This window comes from Carassius carassius, chromosome 35 (assembly GCF_963082965.1).
Source record: "Carassius carassius chromosome 35, fCarCar2.1, whole genome shotgun sequence".
Taxonomy (NCBI): domain Eukaryota; kingdom Metazoa; phylum Chordata; class Actinopteri; order Cypriniformes; family Cyprinidae; genus Carassius; species Carassius carassius.
Window position 1 is genome coordinate 25,615,696 of NC_081789.1, and position 20,812 is coordinate 25,636,507.

The 20,812-nt window shown below is 35.5% G+C and overlaps 3 protein-coding genes across 4 annotated transcripts in view; 1 reads left to right on the forward strand and 2 right to left on the reverse strand.

Moving 5' to 3' along the window:
* The window catches only part of mfsd1l (major facilitator superfamily domain containing 1-like), a 6,667-nt gene extending 1,608 nt beyond the window's left edge, over positions 1-5,059 (reverse strand). Inside the window, exons 1-11 of the mRNA XM_059525209.1 lie at positions 4,847-5,059; positions 4,551-4,651; positions 4,061-4,182; positions 3,907-3,962; positions 3,665-3,808; positions 2,977-3,135; positions 2,772-2,887; positions 1,959-2,059; positions 1,765-1,876; positions 1,014-1,151; positions 1-73 (exon numbers count right to left, since the gene is read on the reverse strand). The exon at positions 1-73 is cut by the window's left edge and continues 67 nt beyond it. Of these exons, the coding sequence (XP_059381192.1) occupies positions 1-73; positions 1,014-1,151; positions 1,765-1,876; positions 1,959-2,059; positions 2,772-2,887; positions 2,977-3,135; positions 3,665-3,808; positions 3,907-3,962; positions 4,061-4,182; positions 4,551-4,651; positions 4,847-4,868 (1,144 nt within the window). The 5' untranslated portion in view covers positions 4,869-5,059. The remainder of the gene's footprint in view (positions 74-1,013; positions 1,152-1,764; positions 1,877-1,958; positions 2,060-2,771; positions 2,888-2,976; positions 3,136-3,664; positions 3,809-3,906; positions 3,963-4,060; positions 4,183-4,550; positions 4,652-4,846) is intronic.
* Positions 5,060-5,932: 873 nt separating this feature from the next.
* LOC132116388 (crossover junction endonuclease EME1) lies at positions 5,933-10,205 on the forward strand. Of its 2 annotated transcripts, none has more exons than XM_059525216.1 (8): positions 5,933-6,406; positions 7,461-7,582; positions 7,699-7,812; positions 8,217-8,332; positions 8,418-8,484; positions 8,569-8,684; positions 9,639-9,828; positions 9,897-10,205. In XM_059525216.1, exons 1-8 carry the CDS (start codon positions 6,109-6,111, stop codon positions 10,050-10,052), a joined length of 1,179 nt encoding a protein of 392 aa, XP_059381199.1. In that variant the 5' UTR covers positions 5,933-6,108; the 3' UTR covers positions 10,053-10,205. The 2 variants fall into 2 exon arrangements, with proteins under 2 accessions (XP_059381199.1, XP_059381200.1); XM_059525217.1 differs by having other exon boundaries at positions 8,587-8,684.
* A 547-nt stretch (positions 10,206-10,752) lies between these two features.
* spsb3b (splA/ryanodine receptor domain and SOCS box containing 3b) lies at positions 10,753-20,271 on the reverse strand. Its single transcript, XM_059525208.1, has 7 exons — positions 20,136-20,271; positions 17,939-18,039; positions 17,491-17,668; positions 14,189-14,376; positions 13,967-14,069; positions 13,136-13,261; positions 10,753-13,038 (listed from the first exon to the last, which is right to left on the reverse strand). Exons 2-7 carry the CDS (start codon positions 18,035-18,037, stop codon positions 12,230-12,232), a joined length of 1,503 nt encoding a protein of 500 aa, XP_059381191.1. The 5' UTR covers positions 18,038-18,039; positions 20,136-20,271; the 3' UTR covers positions 10,753-12,229.
* Between the last annotated feature and the right edge of the window lie 541 nt (positions 20,272-20,812).

Genomic DNA, 20,812 nt, shown 5'->3' on the forward strand with positions numbered 1-20,812 from the left:
ATGTGGCCAGTCCCATCGCTGTGCCCAGTGTGGCTTGAGGAACCACCAGCGGGATGGACGGCCACATGCTCGCCTACAACATAGAAAAGTTCAACAGAAGGAATTCAATATGTATATTATCATGCAGGGTTTATCACAGGTCTTCTGTTTCTTATTTTATTCTCAAAACATCTGAATTCAGAATAATGGCACAATGTTTTCTAGATGAAATGACATGCAACACACAAACAAAATAGAAAACGGATTCAAAAATGGGAGTCTACCAGAAAGATTTATAATCATGTTATGCCATAGGGCTTGGATATAACTTTTGTTTGGCTTTATTTGTGAAACATATGAATGTGGAAAATGTGTGCAATATAAAATGTATGTATTGCAAATATATACTAATATATACAAATAATATTAATATTATTTATAATACCTATCTATCTATCTATCTATCTATCTATCTATCTATCTATCTATCAAATTAGTAAAAATAGAACTATATATATATATATATATATATATATATAATAAAATATATTATATTTTAGTTTTTCTCTCAGGGATATTACATTTCTAATTTGTAAAAATGAAAAATTGTAAAACAACAAATCTAATAAAAATATTGCTATAGTATTGCTATATTAAAATATTCTGAATACACTCCTTTCTTCTGGTTTACAGCTATCATATCATTATTAAAATGTAAATAACATACAGCACTTTCAAAGACTTAACATTAAGAATGAGTTATATATGAATTTTCCATTCATCCTGTAATTATTTTTTTTTTACTTTTTACTTTATTACTTCCTAATCTCATCCAGCAAACAAATCTCAAATGCCTCATGTTTTAAAATGTCAGTATCATGCTCAGTGATAAATGATTAATACTTTAACCAATCACAAGATCTCTTATAAAGTTTGCAGACCACACAATTGTGAGTGTGTTTTAATTCTTCAGTAACGTCGTATATAACTGGTGTCTATAGTGTGTGCCGTGTGTGTTCATGACTGATACTCACAGCAGCGAATGAGTAAGTGATGCCAAGCCAGATGGTAGATATGAGAGGAGGGACGAAGGTGAAGGCCAGCAGACCAAACACAGGCAGCGTCAACACGGCACAGAGCACCGCAAACACACCGCGCAGCCCCACATTGTCCTACAGCACAGACACAAACACAGTTAACATTAAACATATGACTGAAAACACAACAGAGGACAACGTACTTTAGTGGCATCATATAGTGATGCTTCTTATATTTCATCATGACACATTTAATAAGTTCGGGGTCGGTAAGATTTTTTTAATCATTTCGAAAGAAGCCTGTTCTGCTCAGCAAGACTGCATTTATTTGATTAAAAATACAGTAAAAACAGTTAAATTGTGAAAATATTATTACAATTTAAAATAACCCTTTTTTATTTGAATATATTTTTAAATGTAATTTATTCCTGTGATCAAAGCTGTATTTTCAGCATCATTCCTCCAGTCTCCAGTGTCACATGATCTTCAGAAATCATTCTGATATGCTGATTTGCTGCTCAAGTTGAAAACAGTTGCGCTGATTAATTTGTATTTTTTTCAGGAGTCTTTGATGAATAGAAGTAAATAATAATAATAATGAAGCATTATAAAAAAAAAAAGTATGTTACTTTTGATCAATGTAATGCATCCTTGCCGAATAAAAACAAAATGTGTGTAAGCTTGTAAATGTAATATCTGAGTGATATCTGTGAAAGCGTTTGGTAGTGTTTGATGAGCATTGACTTACGATGAGGATGCCGACGACAGCAGAAAGCACCAGTGAACTGTCATACACAGCTCCTGCGATGTACGCCGCCTCCTTCTGACTGTATCCACTGTATTTATCCTGGATAAACTTACTGAAGACACACACAGCAGCACATGAACAATGGGTACAAATCCATTTTAATGTAGAAACATCTACATGGTTCATAACTGTACCTGGCATCAGCGATGAAGGGGAAGATGCCATTATAAAAGAACATGATGGTAAGAACCAGCAGCCAGTATCTAAGAGACAGATGCTTCACATCCTGAACTCTCTACACACAGAAAACACAGCAGCTGTATCACTCACAACAACAAACCATTAAAACCATTAAAAATCTAAAACATAAAGACACTATATATATATATATATATATATATATATATATATATATATATATATATATATATATACACACACACATTTTATTTCTATTTACTGTATATATTTATATTTTTTTGTGTTTGTTTTTTATTTTAATTAGCATTTTTTTGCATGCATATATATATATATATACACACCAATTTTATTTCTATTTACTGTATATATTTATATATTTTTATGTGTTTTTTTTGTATCTTAATTTGCATTATTTGCATGCATGAAAGCATATATATATATATAAAAGAAAATTGTAAATATTTATTATATAAAAATAATAAATGCTAAATATTTATCATATACTTTTTACATTAGACACACACACATATCCTGTATAATATATATATATATATATATATATATATATATATATATATATATATATATATATATATATATATATGTATATATATATGTATATGTATATATATATATATATATATATATATATATATATATATATATATATAATAAAGAAAATGCACATATATAAATATTATTATTATTATTATCATCATTATATTATACTGCAGCAATAGCAAGACTAGTATAGTAGTATGGTATTCCCAACATATATCAGCTTATAGCATCTTTATCTGTCTCACCACTTTGCGTGACTCCTCCTGAATCACTCCATCCAATCCCAGCTGCTTCATGCCCATCTTATCCAGAACGCTGACTGTTATAGCCGACAGGAAGCCAAGAACACACAGGAACGTGCCTTTGCACATGAAACAGGTGCGTAAGGCTCTACAACATCCCCAGAACGTCAGATCAAGAGTCTGATCGTGTGCATGCTGTGTTTCTCACCTCCCCACAGCGTCCACTGCATACCATACTGAGACTCAAACCTCTGCGTCAGGAAGAAGTTCAGAACCGAGCCCAAGCGGGAGAAGGCCAGGGTCAGCCCAAACGCCAGAGCCAGCTCCTTCCCGCGGAACCAGAACGCTGTGATACGGTTCTGGACAACTGAGAGATGAAGAGAGACACATGATGAGATTTAACGTAACTTAATGCTTTTTCTGGGTGTGTTTGTAATATTTCTGGCAATGAAAATCCTTGTTTATTAAGTGTGTATAGAATCTGAGAAATAAAAGCACATTTATTTTAGGACTTTGAAGGGTTTTCTTTCATAATGCAGATAGAGATGTTAAAATGACAGAATGTTAAAATGTTTTACTTCTGTAATGTGACATATTTCTGATTTTCAACGTGCCATGGTCTCCAGAAAATCACAACAAATTCCTTGTGCATTTGTGCGAATATAGATCTGCATTTTCACAAACGTCTAATCATTTTCGAAATGTAATGTGACCACACATATATATATGCATGCATCCAGTGCTACTGAGAACCTCAACAAATTCCAGTGCACACTTGGTGAATAAAACTAACCTGAACTATTCTAACCTCTAAATTTAGAACAAAAGATTTGGCGTTCCTAGAGTTAAATCTGCGTAATGTCAGTGGTGTTACAGGTGAATATCTGATGTCATACTGGTCAGGGATCCATTTCCAGAACCAAACAGAAGTCGTCCGGTCAGCATGAGGGGTAACAAGTATGTTGTGCCCTTAAAATGAGACCCCAATGCAAAGATAGCTGATCCCAGCACAGTCAGGAAGGAGAACAGGAAAACACCAACTACAGGAGAAGAAGTACAAACACATAAACACACATTCAAAAAACAGAATTCTGAAGGATTTCTAAAGATAATATAAGGAAAATGTTATCCTGCTTACAGCGGTTTCCCAACTTATCAATGAGGAATCCTGCCATGATGACCACCACAGCATTCCTGGGAAAACAAGACAAGACTCAGTTTAAAGCTGATGAGTGTGGTGAAGCTTTATAGGGTGACAGATGGAAATTTAATTCTTGCTGTGTGAGTCTCACGTCCAGGCGTAGATGGCATAAAGCAGGTTGTACTCCTGTGGCGTCATTCCCAATCCTTCCACACACGCTCCTGTGCCATTAGCAGTGCTGTTACTCACCGTCCCGTTAGGACATGTCAAATTCTGTGAGAGAAAACAAAGAAAACATTGGTTCCCTCATCTTGTAGCAAACATTAATGTATTATATACATACAATTATCTGATTTCAGATTATATCCTTTTATCTATCCTGCTCTCATTATGTTATTGTGATTGGTTGGCCAAGTAGTTTCTGGTCACCCAATAAGATTTCACTCTAGTGTAAATGATCATTCATCTCTCTGGTAATTTAAAGTTTATGCAACTCATTTTCAATTATTGCTCTGTTGTATATGTAAATGACATCTCAAAAAATCAAGGAAAATGTGATTCCTAATAATATGACCAGATCTGCCTAAACTAAGGGTAAGAGACGTGAAAGTGAGGTCAGAGGTCAGTAGGTTTCTGCTCACCCCCTGAAACTGCTCCTGAAGGACACTGGGGATGTCAAAGCAGAAATAAGAGCCGAAAGTCAGCATACAGTTAAAAAACAGGACCACAAAGCGGTAATAGGCTGTAAAAACACACATAAACACAGATTCACAAGAGTGAGTCATCATGTGTAAGGTTACATCAAACCAAGACAGAAAAAAACAACACTAATGAGCTGAGTGTCTCATGAAGTATGATATAAGTTTAACATTAAATGCATCCCATCCGCCTCTGTTCATTTTAAATGGCACTGAAAGCAGTGAAATGCTAAATGTACCTTGTTCTGCAGCTTTGGCCATCTCGAGCTCAGATAAATCGCTACAGTCCTCCCAAATAACGACAAAGCAGACTCAATTCTTTTTGTTTACGTGACCCACAAAGGTGGAGATCTTCAGAATGCGCCGGAGATTTCTTATGATCTATAAATCATGATGAAATGATTAAAAGCGTTAAACTGCGGGAACAGTCGATCCGGATTTTCTATCGACTAATAGTCGTCCACGTTTCCTGTGACGTCACAGCCTGGGCGTCATGTGACTAGCCGAATGACGTTGTTTTTCGCAGCGCTGACTCAACGTTTAGTGTTGATTGGGTTATCACGAAACAGTCGAGACCCCAGATAATGAAGAGATTAGATTATTTAATCATGTTTGTTTATTTGTGTTTAAAATCAAATCAGTGCTCATTTAAGTCTCATGATGTGTAGGGAAATCTGTGGTAAATTAAAGCTCTTTAAACGGGCAAAAAAGACACAAAACCCTCGGTTTCACAGACTAGCCTTAAACCTAATCTCAGACTAAAATGTAAATCTGAGTTGTTCCAGATGAATGAAACTAGCACTGATTGATCATAAAATATATAAATGCTTTTCTTTTGTCTCAAGATGGACACCAGTAATGTTTTTTTTTTCTATGGCACATTTATAAAAAATACTTACATTTCCTAATTGAGGTATGCCATAATCCTGGTTTAATCTAAACCCTGTCTGCCAAAATATTTAAAAATGGATTTAGAATTTATATTTTGTTCCAGGTTTGTTCCACACACACACACAAATGAATTACACATAATGAAACTGAGGATGAACACTATTAACTGCGATGAATATATGTTGCAATTAAACTTTGCAATTGCGATTAAATGTTGAGATTAAGATAAATTTGGTTGGTTTACATATAATATATATATATATATATATAGTGTATAATAAATATACACTGAATAATTGTATACAGGATATATACTGAATTCGAAATAACACTGTGCAAAAAGATGACTTCCACAAATTTGTAGTCATTTTCGAAACGCAATTCGTACTACTCTTGTCCCTCTCAACACTCCGTATTTATTTACATTCGCAGACTGTTGGAAACGTTAGAAACTAGCAATTTACTGACAGTGTAGGAAACAATAAAACGCATTAAACGATATCTGAATCTCAATGTACATATAATAACTCGATTATCATACAGCATACAGTATATTTAAAATATGCTATAGTTTATATATATATATAGTCATAATAAATGATTTAAAGGGATGCCAGCCGTGCAGAGAGCGAACACGTGGGAGATATCAGACTCAGAGGAAGAGAGTGATTTAAATAAACCATCATCTTCATCATCAGGAGAGAAGAAGAGGAGGAGGAGGACACAAGAGGAGGTGCAGGAGGAGCAGGAGACCAGAAGAGCTGCCAGAGAGAAACAGAGACAGGAGAAGAACAAGCTCAAAGAGGAGAAACTAGAAGAGCAGCAGAGGAGGAGAGAGGCAGCAGTGAGAGTGAGTCTGTTCAAACCGGAGAACTTCATCAAGAGTCTGACGCTTCAGATTCACGCAGGTCTGCTTCCCTCTCCACCTATTTTCATACAGTCTATCTATGCTCTCCACTCACTTCATCACACAAGCAGATATCATCATTCATCTGGTTTTACTATTAGTTATACACTATTATAATATCTGAGGTAGTATTAAGAATTGGCTTTTATTTTAATATTTTCAGTTCATTTTATGTGCTTTTGTCATTTTTATTAGTTTATAAAAAATATATATTTAGTTTAGTTTTATTTCATTTTTATATTTAGTAATTTTAGTCAATTTGAGTCTGTTGCCAAATTAACATTTCTAATTCTCAAGTATCCCCCCATCTTATATTTATTTTTTATTTTAGTGCTGTGAAACGATTAATAGCATCTAAAATCGTTTTTTGTTTATATATAATATGTATATTTCTTATGTATTTAGAAATGCAAATACATTCACGTATATATTTTAGAAAATATGTTGTTTATATATTAAATAGGGCTGTCAAACAATTGATCGCGATTAATCGCATCCAAAATAAAAGTTTTGTTTACATAATAGTAAGTCATTCAGTTTGTGTGTATGTGTTGTGTGTATATTTATGTATATATAAATACACATGCATATATACATATAATATAAATATACAAATGTAAATACGTGTAAATATTTTCAAAATATTTACTGTGTGTGTGTGTGTGTGTATATATATATATATATATATATATATATGCGCACATGTAAATATTGTTAAAATATATACTGTATGTGTGTGTATTTATATGTACGTAATATACAGTACACATACATATATTACATAAACAAAAACTTTTATTTTGGATGCGATTAATCGTTTGAAAGCACTACTTTATTTTAGCTTTATTTAATTGAACAGAAAAACTGAACTACTTTCCATCAGAAACCAGCCACTGATCTGATCACCAGATTTACTAGATGCCTGTACAATTCATAACACCTTTAATGAGTTCTTGATTTTATTATATTTTTGATTAGATATTGATATCAGTGTGTTCTTTCTCCTGTCCCAGTTTTTTCTAAATTAAACTTAACCTAATCCCTCTTCTCTCCAGCGCTGCTGCGGGACGCAGGCTGTGATGTATTACTCGGGACTCTGGATGGGTTACAGTGGAAGAACTGTATAGAGAATCAAGGTCTTCCTAACAGCATCATCTGGACACGACCAGCCCTTCAGGTCATTATAACTCGCACTGTTATTTCTAACTTTACCTGTCCATTAGCATTATATTATTATTGTAGTAATATAAGCAGACGTTTACGTGCTCATGAATGTCTCAGAAAGTGTTGCAGACTGAAGATGAAGCTAAAAATGGAGTTATTGAAGAAGATCAGGTCCTGATGGTGATCTCCCATAATGAGTTTGAGGACATGGTGATGTCACATAAAACTGAGACCAATCAGTCGGTCAGTCATTAAACATATTGATATAATATACTATTTAGTGTAATATTATTAATATTATATAATTAAAATTAATTATACATTATTATATTTCAATTATAAATCATAATATACTAATATTAATATTGTTTTTAGCACATGTATAATTATAATATATTATCATAATATTAATTATAAATGAAATTGTTAAAATTATTAAAATGTTTAATACAAAATGTTTTGTATTATAAAATGTTTGAATAATATAATTTTATATTTTTTTTACAATGAATATTACTTATAACATTTTGTATACATGTTAGTTACAATATTATTTTTGTTAAATTTATAATAATATGAATATATACATATACTTGTGTATTTTATTATAATTAATTTTAAATAACGGATTATAATTGTCATTCTAGGTTCCCATTGGTGTTGTGTATGAGGAGGCGGAGTCTCTGTTGCAGCATCTTTATAAATACTTGACCGAAGCCTCAAGGAAATTTGTCACAGTTCTAGTGATCAGTCATCAGCAGCGGTACACACATCTTCTCTCAAATCAGCTTATTATTAATGCTAGATGATTTCACAATAATGAGACTATTGAATGGACTTCTGTACAGATCAGGATCTGGGGATGAAGATCATTTTGACTTTCACCTCAGTCAGCATCATCTGGACACAGAAGCGGTCAGATAAATCCATCCTCACACTTGACATTTTTCAGTAATGTAAACTTCCAGTAAAATCATGTCTTGTTTCTGTGACGGGCAGCTGCTGGTTCACCTCCAGCTCTACTGGAATGTGTCAGTGAACTTCCTGTTCGGCTGGCAGGAAGTGACCGATCATGTGGTTGCAGTTACCAAAGCTGTATCCAAGAGACCTTACAAGTGAGTTTTTTTAAATTATACAAAAAATAAATCATTCTGCTTTTCCCCCCTAGCATATTATCTTTTGTACAAATTTAGGGTACACATTATTTATACTTATTAGTTGTTTTTAGAGGAATAGTTCACCCAAAAATGAAAACATGCTGAAAGGTCCTCACACTCAGGCCATCCCAGATGAAGATGGGTTTGTTTCTTCATCAGATTTGGAGAAATGCAGCATTCAGTCACTTGCTCACCAATGGATGCTCTGCAGTGAATGGGTGCCGTCGGAATAAGAGTCCAAACAGCTGATCAAAACATCACAATAGTTAACATCTTGTAAAGCCAAAAGCTCTGTGTTTGTAAGAAAAAAATCCATCAAGACATTTTTAACTTCAAACTGCTTCTGACTAAAATATAGTCTATAATCCATAATAACGCCTTCTCCAGTGAAACAGTCCATCTCCTGTCGTCTCACAATAAAATACACCCACATATGTTTTGGCTTGTAAACGGGACTTGATCTGTGCAGATTTCTCTCCTGATTCAGATATTAGTCATTACACATTTTAGCCCGGAAACAATTGATTAACATTAAAACATTAAACGATGGATTTGTTTCTTACAAACAAGCAGCTTTTGGCTTCACAAGATGTTAACTGATGGACTGAATTAGTGTGAATTACTTCTGGATTATTGTGATGTTTTTATCAGCTGTTTGGACTCTCAATCTGACGGCACCCATTCACTGCAGAGGAGCCATTGATGAGCAAGTTACGTAATGCTAAATTTCTGATGATGGAAGAAACTCATCTACTTCTTTGATGGCCTGAGGGTGAGTAATTTTTAGCAGAATTTTTGGGTGAACTATTCCTTTAAGAAATCTAACCGCTGTCTAGTGTTATTGACTATGCATCCCAATATCCAGAAGACACTATTGTTTTGCAACAATAGCTCTGTGTGTTTTGTTCTCAGGGTGTTGTGTGGTGAGCCTGATCTGGGGTTCTGTATGGACGGCTCGTGGTCAGCAGGTGTGCGGGTGGACAGAGACGGCCGCGGTCTCGCTCAGGTGTGGACACGTCAGATCCAGCAGCTGAACCGAGTCAGTCCAGCTCTGGCCAAAGCTGTGACGAGTGTCTACCCCTCTCCATCCCTCCTGCTGCAGGTGACGTGTGTTCAGACTCTCTCTGAACGCCTCTCTTTGTATGATCTCACTCTCGTCTGCTCCAACAGGCCTATGAGCAGCAGCCGTCTGAGGAGGAGCGACGCAGACTATTGGCTGATCTCGCTGTGGTGGGCGGAGCCAAAGAGAGGCGTGTTGGTCCTGAGCTCGCTGGCCGAATACATCGCCTTCTCACTTCCCAGAATCCTCATCTCCTGCTGGATTAAGGCCAGATTTTTGGGAGTGAAAAACTCATTTTGCACTTTATTGCCAGTATAGAAGACTAACCACCTTCTCTAAGTTTGTCCCTCAAATTATTGCATATATTGACTTCATAGATATGCCATCAATACTTGAAAATTAAACACTAATTAAACATTTTATAATATGTGTATGGATTATTTAAAAGTGACTTTGTCAATTTAAGACTGAAAAAGTGAATTTATGATATGATTTGAAAATATTAGTCTATTAATTGGTGTTGGTGAATATTAAGATTGGATTATCATGATTTTAATAGAAGATTAATTTCATTGATCGCTATTGATTTATTGATAAGATGATGCTTTTATTGAAAGTTGTTTTGCATTTTATCAGTATATATGTTTGGTGAAAATTGAACAGGGTTATTATCATTAACTAAAACTATATAAAAAAATTCTTAATTGAAATAACATTAAAATATAAATATAATATAAAGCTTTTTTTCAGCTAGATGCCAAGGCAACAATTTCTCTTTTTCATTTAAAGCACTAAAATACCTAAAAATGTACTAATTTATTTAAAACTAAAAACATGATAAAAACCCACACAGATGTAAAAAATTATAATAATAATATGATGAAAAAACACAACAAAATGATTTAAACTTGGACTAAAATTTAAATAAAAACCAAATATAAAAATAAAATCCAATTCAACAAACAGTTTGGGATGAGTTATGCTCAGATGTTTAATATTGGTGAAACACAAATTAAAAAGAGCAAATTATATATATATACATGCAAACATGCACTTATGATTTTTTTTTTTTACCTCAAAACAATGTAATCCGTAAGAAAACATGCAAAAGAGTACAAAACCATTCATTCATATATAGCGAGGAATCAAATATGAATAATTACAGAATGGGGTTAAACTAATGAATAAATGTTAAGTGAATAAACACACAGTCCTAACTGAAAACACACACTCTACAGTGTTTATCACATCAGATATGCATTTAGCTGTCATAGCAGAGCTGTAGCTCTCTGATATTGAATCAGGATAAATAATGTAACGCTGTAATTAACAGTCTGATTGACAGGCTCAGATATGAACCTGTGCTGGTTTTTATAGATGCCAGGAGGTTTTTCATGAACTCGTCTCTCAAAGTCTGAATGAATGAACTCAAACAAACTGATGACCACAATATTTCAATGATACTGCTGCAAATAGTTTGGCATGTGCTGATCTAAGATAAACCTTCTCAAAAAAGCGTCACCTGACTAGAAACATTGGCACTGGAAGTGAGCAAGTTTATGAAAAATTTTGATCTTTAACCCCATCCTGAACCCTGAACAATGAATGAACTATTTGGAAAAAAGAAGCAGATTACTACAGACACTGATTCACTGGATTCATGATTCACAACAAGTCCAGTGAATGTATTTTGACAGCTTGGCAAGGGATGAGGACCAATAGTTTGAGTTGAACTGATGCCGTGTGTATTTAAGCAATAGTTCACCTAAGAATGACAATTTTGTCCAAACCCACATGACTTACTTTGTTCAGCAGGACTTAAAATGAGGTCTTAAGCATAAAAAAAGATTCATACATAGGGCTGCATAATTTGGAGAAAAAATTTGAAATTTGAAAAAGTTCTGAATAAAATTCCGACTGTGGTTTAAAATGCTCTTTTAAAAACTGTTTGTAGGCCGGCACAATTTGGCCAAAAATTATGTGATTATATTTATGACTTGTAGTAATAGTAATAAATAATTATTAATAATAACAATTGTTGTTGTGATTAGTGATAAAATTATATTTTTAACAAAAATGTTTGGTGTAAAATTTGTATAATTAATATAATTATTTTAGAGTATAACTGCCAAATTACAATACTAATATATATGGCTTAATTTCTTCTGAATCTTCAAACATTATTTTTGGCAGAAAAACAGCAAAGAGCTCATGAAGCCCCTTTTTTGCAAACAACAGATAGTTTCTAAGTGCTTCTCTTTACCAGTTTTCTTTTGTTGACCTATTTAATTAAATAGCAGTCTTTGCAATTGTAAAATCGCACAGAATCATATCACAATTTGGGTTAATCATGCAGTCTTACTTGAACGAATGTGAGTAAACCATGAACTCTGCCCTTAAATGTGACCTTTGACCTGTGATTTACAGGTAAACACTGTGTGTCTCATGTCCAGCGGCAGCGTTTCCTCTGACATATCTCTAGCTCTGCAGAGAAGCCATCCGAGCCGCTCTCAGAGGCGGAGTCAGGCCAAAAGGGGGCGTGGTCTTGTGGAGTGTAGGAGGAGCATAGAATGCAAGAACCGCTGTCTTCCGGTTTACACACAGAACTGGCATCATTTCCTTTACAGTCGTCACCGGAGACAGATTCCGGCGAGCCACAGCAAGAACAGGAAGCAGATCTGTGCTGATATTTAGGGTCGGGAATGGAATTATGATCTGGGCTGGGGGCGGAGCCACAGCAGAGGTCAGAAGCTGAGGAGGGATCAAGGTAACAGGTTACATCCATTACAGAGACGCCATCCTGATAATGCGCATCATCTGGACAGGAAGTAGAATCAAGAGGCTTATCTTTACCGTGGTAGGAACCAGGGTTATCAGAGAAGGAACTAGAAATCAAGACGCGTTTGTTGTCAGAGGGATTGTGGGAGGGAAAAGGGCTTGTGTATTTATCAACATCGCTGTCTTCTGTTTGTGTGGCCTTGTCTTCCCTGTTGAGTGCACAGGCGTCTGCACAGCCGAGGGTCAGCACCCATCCCAGCTGGTTAGACAGCAGCAGACGCAGACCCGGTGGCAGAGGCAGCTCACGCAGAGCATCTGCGCAGTTGGGCAGCATTTTGCGCAGCTGTGTGCAGCACAGATACTGTAATGTTGTGGCCGCAGAATGTGAACGGATCAGCTTCATGCTGCTCTTGGCTGCAGTCGAACACACCATCGGATACAGACGCTTATTTTGCAAGTGAGTAGCTGCTATGCCTGACAGAACCACAGACAGAGGTGAAAAAGGAAGGATAAGAAAGATTGCCGTTTCAGTAGGAAATACAGTGACAGAGGACAGAAGAGAGTGTCTTACCGATGCAGCGGCGGTTCTTATAGAAGCTCAGGGTGCCGTGCCAGCTGTCCAAATGGACCCCGATTATGGACCCTTGACCGAACCGGGATGAAAAGTTCACCTTTGACCCCTTATGGTGTAGGTGACCTGAACCACGATAAAAGCAGATGAAGAAAAGAAGTTAAAAACGCATAAATATGTATAAACCTAAATAGTTTTTTTTTTATGTTTTTGAAAATCTCTTCTGCCCACCAAGGCTACCTTTATTTGATTACAAATACAGTAAAAACACTAAAATTGTGAAATATTATATAAATTTACAAGAATTATTTTCAATTTTAATATATTGTAAAATATAATTTATTGTGATGCGCAGCTGTATTTTCAGCATCATTACTCCAGTCTTCAGTGTCACATGATCACATGATGCTTCAGCATATCAGTTAAAAAGGACAGCGTCTATTTGAATTAGATCTTTTGTAACATTATAAATGACTTTATTGTCACTTTTGATCAATTTATTGCATCCTGGCTAAAGTATTGATTTCTTAAAAAAAAAATATCTAACTGAATCCAAACTATTGAATGGTAGTATTTCATACAAATGGATGGATAAAAATGTAAATTAAGACAGTTTTAAGTCGAAACGTTACTTAAAAAGACAGGATCAAGCTGGCATGATTCATTTTAGTCATTTTTAATGATTAAATCTGGTCGAAATAGTCCCTTATGGTAATAAATGAGTTTTACTTGTGTGTTTTATTAATACACAGACATGTGTGGGTCATTTAAAGTATTTAAATGAATAATAGTGAATATAGAAGGCAGGGGTCACATGATCTCTGACCTCACCTGTATAAGACAGACCCCAGCTGTCTCCATCCGTGCCAAACAAACTACAGAAACTATGTTTGAACTGATCCAGGTTCACTTCTGATGTCCCAACACCAACCATCTGGACTCACAAACACACAAAATACAGATGTTTAGTGTCTATCTATCTTGATCTGATCTTGATACATCGTCAGTGATGTGGTTTAGTGTCTCTGCTCATCCAGTCACCGTATCTCTCACCATATCTGTGCCGTAGACAGGAGATGTCATCTTGATTTCCCAGAAGTGCTGTCCGTCGCTGAGAGGCTTGGCTCCTCTGATGGCGGCGGTTCCACAGCTGTACTCCGAGTGGAAGATCACCTTCTGGTTAAAGCAGCTCAGTGACACCGAGGATGATTTACTCTCCTCGTCCCAAACCCAGTCACACCCTTAACACAATGACAAACACAAGCAACCATGAGTTCAGCTCTTCACTGTGAGAAAACACAGCAGCATTCATGGTTTTTATTAAAGGGTAGTATTTTCCTATGTACTGTTGCTGATTGTTTAGGAGTAGGACTTTTTTTTTTTACATAGTGGGTGCATTTTTTTTTTTCAGAAATGTTTAATTATTTATTTAACTTAAATAAATTCTCATTGTGAAAAATGATGACTGTTAAGTAAAAAAATATTTTTGGTTCATTCTGACTGTAATGTATTAAACTGTCTAATATTAATAGATGTTAGTGTTTTTAATATCTACTTGGAATTTATTTGGATGTGAATATAATCAGGGGTGCACATAAATCTTTCAGCCTGGTTCTCATAAGAGAACCTGGAGATTTGGTTTGGTCCTCACACTGCATATAGCGTGACCCATTAAATATAACTATAAAAAATGAATTAATAATAGTTATAATATTATTGCACTTTATTTTTTAAATAAAATAATAGTAAATAAACGAAATAATAATGTGTGATAATATTAAAAATAAAAGGCAGTTCTAGCATTAAATACAAATATAGTTATTTTATAGTTAACTTAAGAATAAAATGCTAATATTTACTACTACTTTCTTTGTTTTTCTCTTTAAGAAGAATCGCTTTATGTATTCCCCAATTTTAAGTCACTTTGGATAAAAGCATCTAAAAATAAACAAAAGCCTTTTCATCATATTCAAACTTAAAATCAGCAGGCTTTTATTTTGGCGGGTTGCTGCAATTAAGTATACGAGCTTCCGGGTTTAGCGCTGCTGATTAAAGAATGTCAGAAACGGCATGGCATAGCCTAGATTTATGATTTCAGGTTGAAAATAAAACTTATATAGTAGTTTGTGATCTAAAAAGGTAATTGTGTATTAACAGCTGTCAGCCATCTCAGTACGCAAATGCGCTGTCAGAACATATTTATATAACGCATTTTTTATTTTTGTGGCGCATGCGGACCTGCTGACCACTTATGTGCATCCCTGAATATAATGGATTATTCTAGTCCAGTGGTTTTCAACAGGTGGGCCGCCAATTACTATTAAAAGAAACAATAACATTGTTCATATATGTAAAATGTATCATATATGTCTAAATCATAACATAACACCATTTCATATATATAATTAAATAACAAACAAAAAAATATTAAACTGATACTATGCTTCCACTATTAAAGCTCGCTGATTGGTTTAAGAATAAACCACCAAATTATCTTAGATATTTTTGCTGCATATGCTACAGAACAACAAATTCAAACATGCATAAACGGCTGTCAACATGCTTCCTCCTGACTGCTTGCTCCGTTGACTGTCTACCCGCTGCTGAGCTCTGCCTGGATCTGGTTTTCCCGTTTTGCTGAGCGGTGCCACCCCGAGTTATTTTCTGTTAATTTCCAGTCCATTCTAGGGCTTTGTGATTAATCGAAATCGTCATAAAGTAACGATTTGAGCGTGCGTGCTTTCTAAATTGCTTTATAGCACCATTTCCCGCGGCCCTAACCTCCCGCATTATGCCATCCGATCCAATCAGAATGCAGCGCTCCTAGCGCGGGAACAGAACAGACTGGGCATATGTCTAACTCCAGGTTCACACTCTTGTCTGTGATGCGCCTTTTTTCCGAGCCCATGTTAACGGATCAGAGCGTTCACACTGCACGCGGTAAAAGGCTAGAAATAAAAACGTGCAAAAATAATTAATATCTAGCACATGAGCATAGAGAGAGTTGTGAGTGCACAGGACGCAGTTTAAGTGAGAGGAGACACGTTTTAAAGTGCTTGCACTCTCTCCGGGCAGAGCAGCGTGTATCTGAGCATGCACGTCTGGTTTTGTAACAAAGCAAAGGAAATCTGCGTGTGAGCTGCATTATTTTAATGTGCTTTCGCGTTACATTAATGCACTCTCGCTGCAGCTTCTGCATCACATACACATACTGTATGCCCACTGCAGACAGAGTATACGTGTGAACCTGTATAATGTATAATAAATCTATTTCAACACCTGAGGCACCGCTACAATTAATGAGCTCTATGAACAATGCATGGCAAAAAAAGAAAAAAAGTCCCTGGACACGGAATTTATTTATTTATATATATTTTTTTGCCATAAGTCTATAAATGTTGTTACACCTTTACTATAGTGATTATTTTGACTTATGTCTGTTGTAGAGACGTTACAACTTTTTGATAAAGCTCTAATTGGTTTTCTTTTGGAAATATGTTTCAAATTCATCCTGAATGCATTTATGACTGTAAAACATATCTGTGTGTGTCAAAATTGTGATTAAAATCGAAATCACAAAATTTATCAAAGAGATCGCGATATTGTTTTGTTTTTTGTCAATATCGCCCCTTAGTTCATTCAATAAATACAGTTAACAATCTAGTTTCTGAGTACTAAGTTATAAACCCAACAATAGCGGGGTCAGTTAATTTTTTTGCAGTGGGCCGTGCAAACATATGTGTTTGGTTGTGTGGGCTGCGAGCTGAAAAAGTTTGGGAACCACTGTTCTAGTCTATGCATATAGATTTTGACTGTGCTGGGTCAATCTGTGTTTTAACTTTTTATTTTTATTTACACTACTGTCCAACAGTTTGCAGGGTCAGTAAGATTATTATTTTTAAGTAGTCTCTTCTGTTCACAAAGGCTGTTTTTTTAATACAGTGAAAACAGTTATATTGTGAAATATATAACAATTTAAAATAACTCTTTTCTATTTGAATATCTTGTAAAATATAATTTATTGCTTTGATGAGCAGCTGTATTTTCAGCATCATTCCTCCAGTCTCCAGTGTCACATGATCTCCAGAAATCATTCTAATATGCTGATTTGCTGCTCAAGAAACATTTCTTTTAGGATTCTTTGAATAGAAACTTCATTTTTGAAAGAAATAGTATTCTATGCTATACTGTCTTTACTGTCATTTTTTAATCAGTTTAATGTATCGTTGCTGAATGAAATAAAATCTCATTGACCCCAGACTTTTCAAAGGTTGTGTATGATATGACTCAAGTCAGCGCAGTATGATTCTGTTGTCTTTAGTGTTAAATGCATGATTCAGTGTAATGAGTCTGACCCTGTTCTTCCTCTCCGCAGGTGCAGCTGAGGGTGTAGGGGTTGATCTGGGCATCTGAGCTGAGCTCTGTTTGAGCTGGACACTGGCAGAAGGACTCGCCCGTCACTGGCACCACGGGCGGCAGCTCGGCTGGCACACACACCGTCACCGGCTCGTACCCTGAAGAGCTGCCCTCCGACTGACCGCACAAACAAAACCAGTCACACACCAACTCTCAGAAATGTGCAGGTCACATTTTAAAATCAAAAGAAATATTTCATAAATTAAATGTTTGGTTACACTTTATTTTAAAGCCTGAAGTGTGAGGAGCTGATTTAAAGCAGCGCAGCAACCGTTCAATTGAGACTCTGATTGGCCGGATGCCAAGGTAATGTAAAACTGGTGCTAGTTAGCTCAAAATAACCCGACAGAAATAAGCAGAGCTGGTGAGGACAGAAGTCATGCTCACCTGTGATTCCACAGATCCCTCGTCTGGGCCGAGGGGCGTGAGGGGCGTGGCTTCAGTCTCCGGGACATTCTCACTAACAACATACTTATTCCAAGACATTCCTGCAACACAAGAACAGAACCAGACAGTTATTTCTTCCGTCAGTCTGTCTGTCTATCTATCTATTTGTCTATTTATTAATCTATCCATCTGTCCATCTTTTTTTCTTTCTATCTATCTATCCATCTTTCTCTGTGCATCTGTCTTCCTTTCTTTCTCTCTGTCTGTCTCTGTCTATCCATTTATTTATTAATCTATCTGTCTCTCTGTCTGTCTATTTATTCGTCTACCTGTCTGTATCCCTCCATCCATCCATCCATCTATCTATCTATTCATCTGTCTGTCTATCATCTATCTTTTTATCCATCTGTTTATTTGTCAATCTATCTATCTATCTATCTATCTATCTATCTCTGTCCATTTTTCTTTCTTTCTTTCTGTCTATCCATTTATCTATTTGTCTGTCAATCCATCTATCTGTCCATCCATCCGTCTTTCTTTCTTTCTTTCTTTCTTTCTTTCTGTTTGTCTATCCATTGATTTATCTGTCTGTGTCTATCCATCTGTCTGTCTATCTATCTATCTATCTATCTATCTATCTATCTATCTATCTATCTATCTATCTATCTATCTATCTATCTCTGTCCATTTGTCTTTCTGTCTGTCTATCCATTTATTTATTTGTCTGTGTCAATCCATCCATCCATCTATCTGTCCATCCGTCCTTCCTTCTTTCTGTCTGTCTGTCTATCCATCCATCTATCTATCTATCTATCTATCTATCTATCTATCTATCTATCTATCTATCTATCTATCTATCCATCTATCTATCTATCCATCTATCTATCTATCTATCTATCAGCTGATCTGTGGTTTTCTCCGCATCACTTCCTGTAGCTGCTGACTCACAGATGTCAGGTTTTGCCATGAGCTTGTTTTGCTCTGACAGACTGCCTCGGCTGACACTGTACCCTACTTCTGATCGCTCCATATGCCAGGGCTGGCAATCCGAGACTCTAGTCTTACATGCTTCATGTGACCGGCTCAGATCGCTCTGATGTTTACACCGTAAGAGCTTTCAGAACAGCCCAGGAGGGTGAAGAAACTCTCAAAAGCATCACCAGAACTGGCTCGCTCTCATTGCACATGTTTACACAGAAACTGGCTTACTTCAATAAAGTGTTTTTCATATAAATCTGATTTCTTAATGATTATAGGTTACGTTTCTTTACCCCTTGATATAAGTGTATAATTGGATTAAAAGACTTAATTGATTCTGTGTACGCAACACAGCCAGGTGTTCACTAATTGATGGATAATGTGTATCCAAAACGAGATTCCTGCCCTGGATACCTCCACCGCCCCGGAGCTGACCAACCGGCCCATCTGTACTTGTGTGCTTCTGGGAAATGCGATGGTGCAATAAGTTTGCATTACACTGGCATGAGCACATTTCTCATGCAAACAGCATATTGACAACAAACATGATTGCTTAAAAGTAATGTGATAGGAGTAACACAACATAAAGACTTTAGTATGTCATTTTTTTTAAGTACTAATCCTTCATGTAATCATTTAATATAAGCTAATTAAGCAGAATTCATATCAATTATACAATAATTAGTCAAATGCCTAAAATATACACCATATCACACGGTGCTTGACAATTCATGTCATCTACTGTACAGTATGCTTAACTGTTGCTGCTATTATTCATATCAACAATTACAGAGTGAATATTAAATACTAAAGCTGCATATTCATTTAAATGTGAACTGTACTTATTATAATGATTAACTTGTATTATTAATATATACTTATACTGAATATTGTCATAATATAATAAAATTAAATATGATGACAACATCTCAACTGTTATTATTATTACTAATTACATTAATTTAGAGCTTTTCTTGACACTCAAAGCAAGATGAGTTAAAATCAATTTAACCAACAACATTAAGTTAGAGGTATTATAACAAATCACGATTATTGCTATAATGATAGGATTATTATATGAATAGACTAACAGGAAAACGTGTTTACATACATTTTTAGACTGCTATCTGCTGTTAACACTGAGTCATTTCACAAAAAGATACTTTTCAACCCTTTCTTTACTAAAATGATGACATAATTAACATATGAACTCCCATACCTTATAACGCTTTCGTCGAGTTTATTCGCTCTGCTTCAAACACGTGTTTCCATCAGGAGCTGCTGTAAGTGATATAGCTGGTGCGTGTTAGTTTGGTGACCTATATCTACAAACACAACACAACACCGGCGGCCAGTCAGTCACACTACGAAAAAGGCGGAGTTCATGAATATTAATTAGGTCATGTCTTCGTTGCTTGATAACCGGAGCTCTGGGAGCGTCTAGTGACTGAACCTAATTAATATTCATGAACTGAAGTTTCATTGGCTAGCGCCAACTTTAATCGTTTCCTTTCAGCCAATCGGTTAGCCATATTGCGCGAAGTAGTTAATATTCATGATATGAAGCCTTCGCCATACTAGTGCTCGTAATTTAGCAGACGGAACAGGTCGATCTGTCTATCATCCTCATTAAAGGCCGCTTTAAGGATCAGCAAGCATCAGTGACGTGTTAAACTAAAACCCTGCAAAACATAAAAATAAACGTGTGTAAGTTATTAGAGATTTTTTTTTCTTCACAGGTGTTCAAACAGTGCCTGACATTATCAGGAAAATAAACTTATATAGAGCGGTTGATATTAAAATATTAACAATATTATAAATAATATTATTTAAAAGTATTAATAATTAATTATTAATCAAGTGTGAATATTTCAGCTCGACTGGGAACTTCATAAT

Bases quoted from the DNA above. Each gene is read 5' to 3' on its own strand.
- spsb3b (XM_059525208.1), bottom strand. From the start codon at position 18,037: ATGTCTTGGAATAAGTATGTTGTTAGTGAGAATGTCCCGGAGACTGAA. The intron at 17,669-17,938 runs GTGAGCATGACT...TTGTGCGGTCAG, and splicing joins AGGGATCTGTGGAATCACAG to TCGGAGGGCAGCTCTTCAGG. The intron at 14,070-14,188 runs GTGAGAGATACG...TTGTGAGTCCAG, and splicing joins CTGTCTACGGCACAGATATG to ATGGTTGGTGTTGGGACATC.
- LOC132116388 (XM_059525216.1), top strand. From the start codon at position 6,109: ATGCCAGCCGTGCAGAGAGCGAACACGTGGGAGATATCAGACTCAGAG. The intron at 8,685-9,638 runs GTGAGTTTTTTT...TTTTGTTCTCAG, and splicing joins GTATCCAAGAGACCTTACAA to GGTGTTGTGTGGTGAGCCTG. The intron at 9,829-9,896 runs GTGACGTGTGTT...CTGCTCCAACAG, and splicing joins CTCCATCCCTCCTGCTGCAG to GCCTATGAGCAGCAGCCGTC.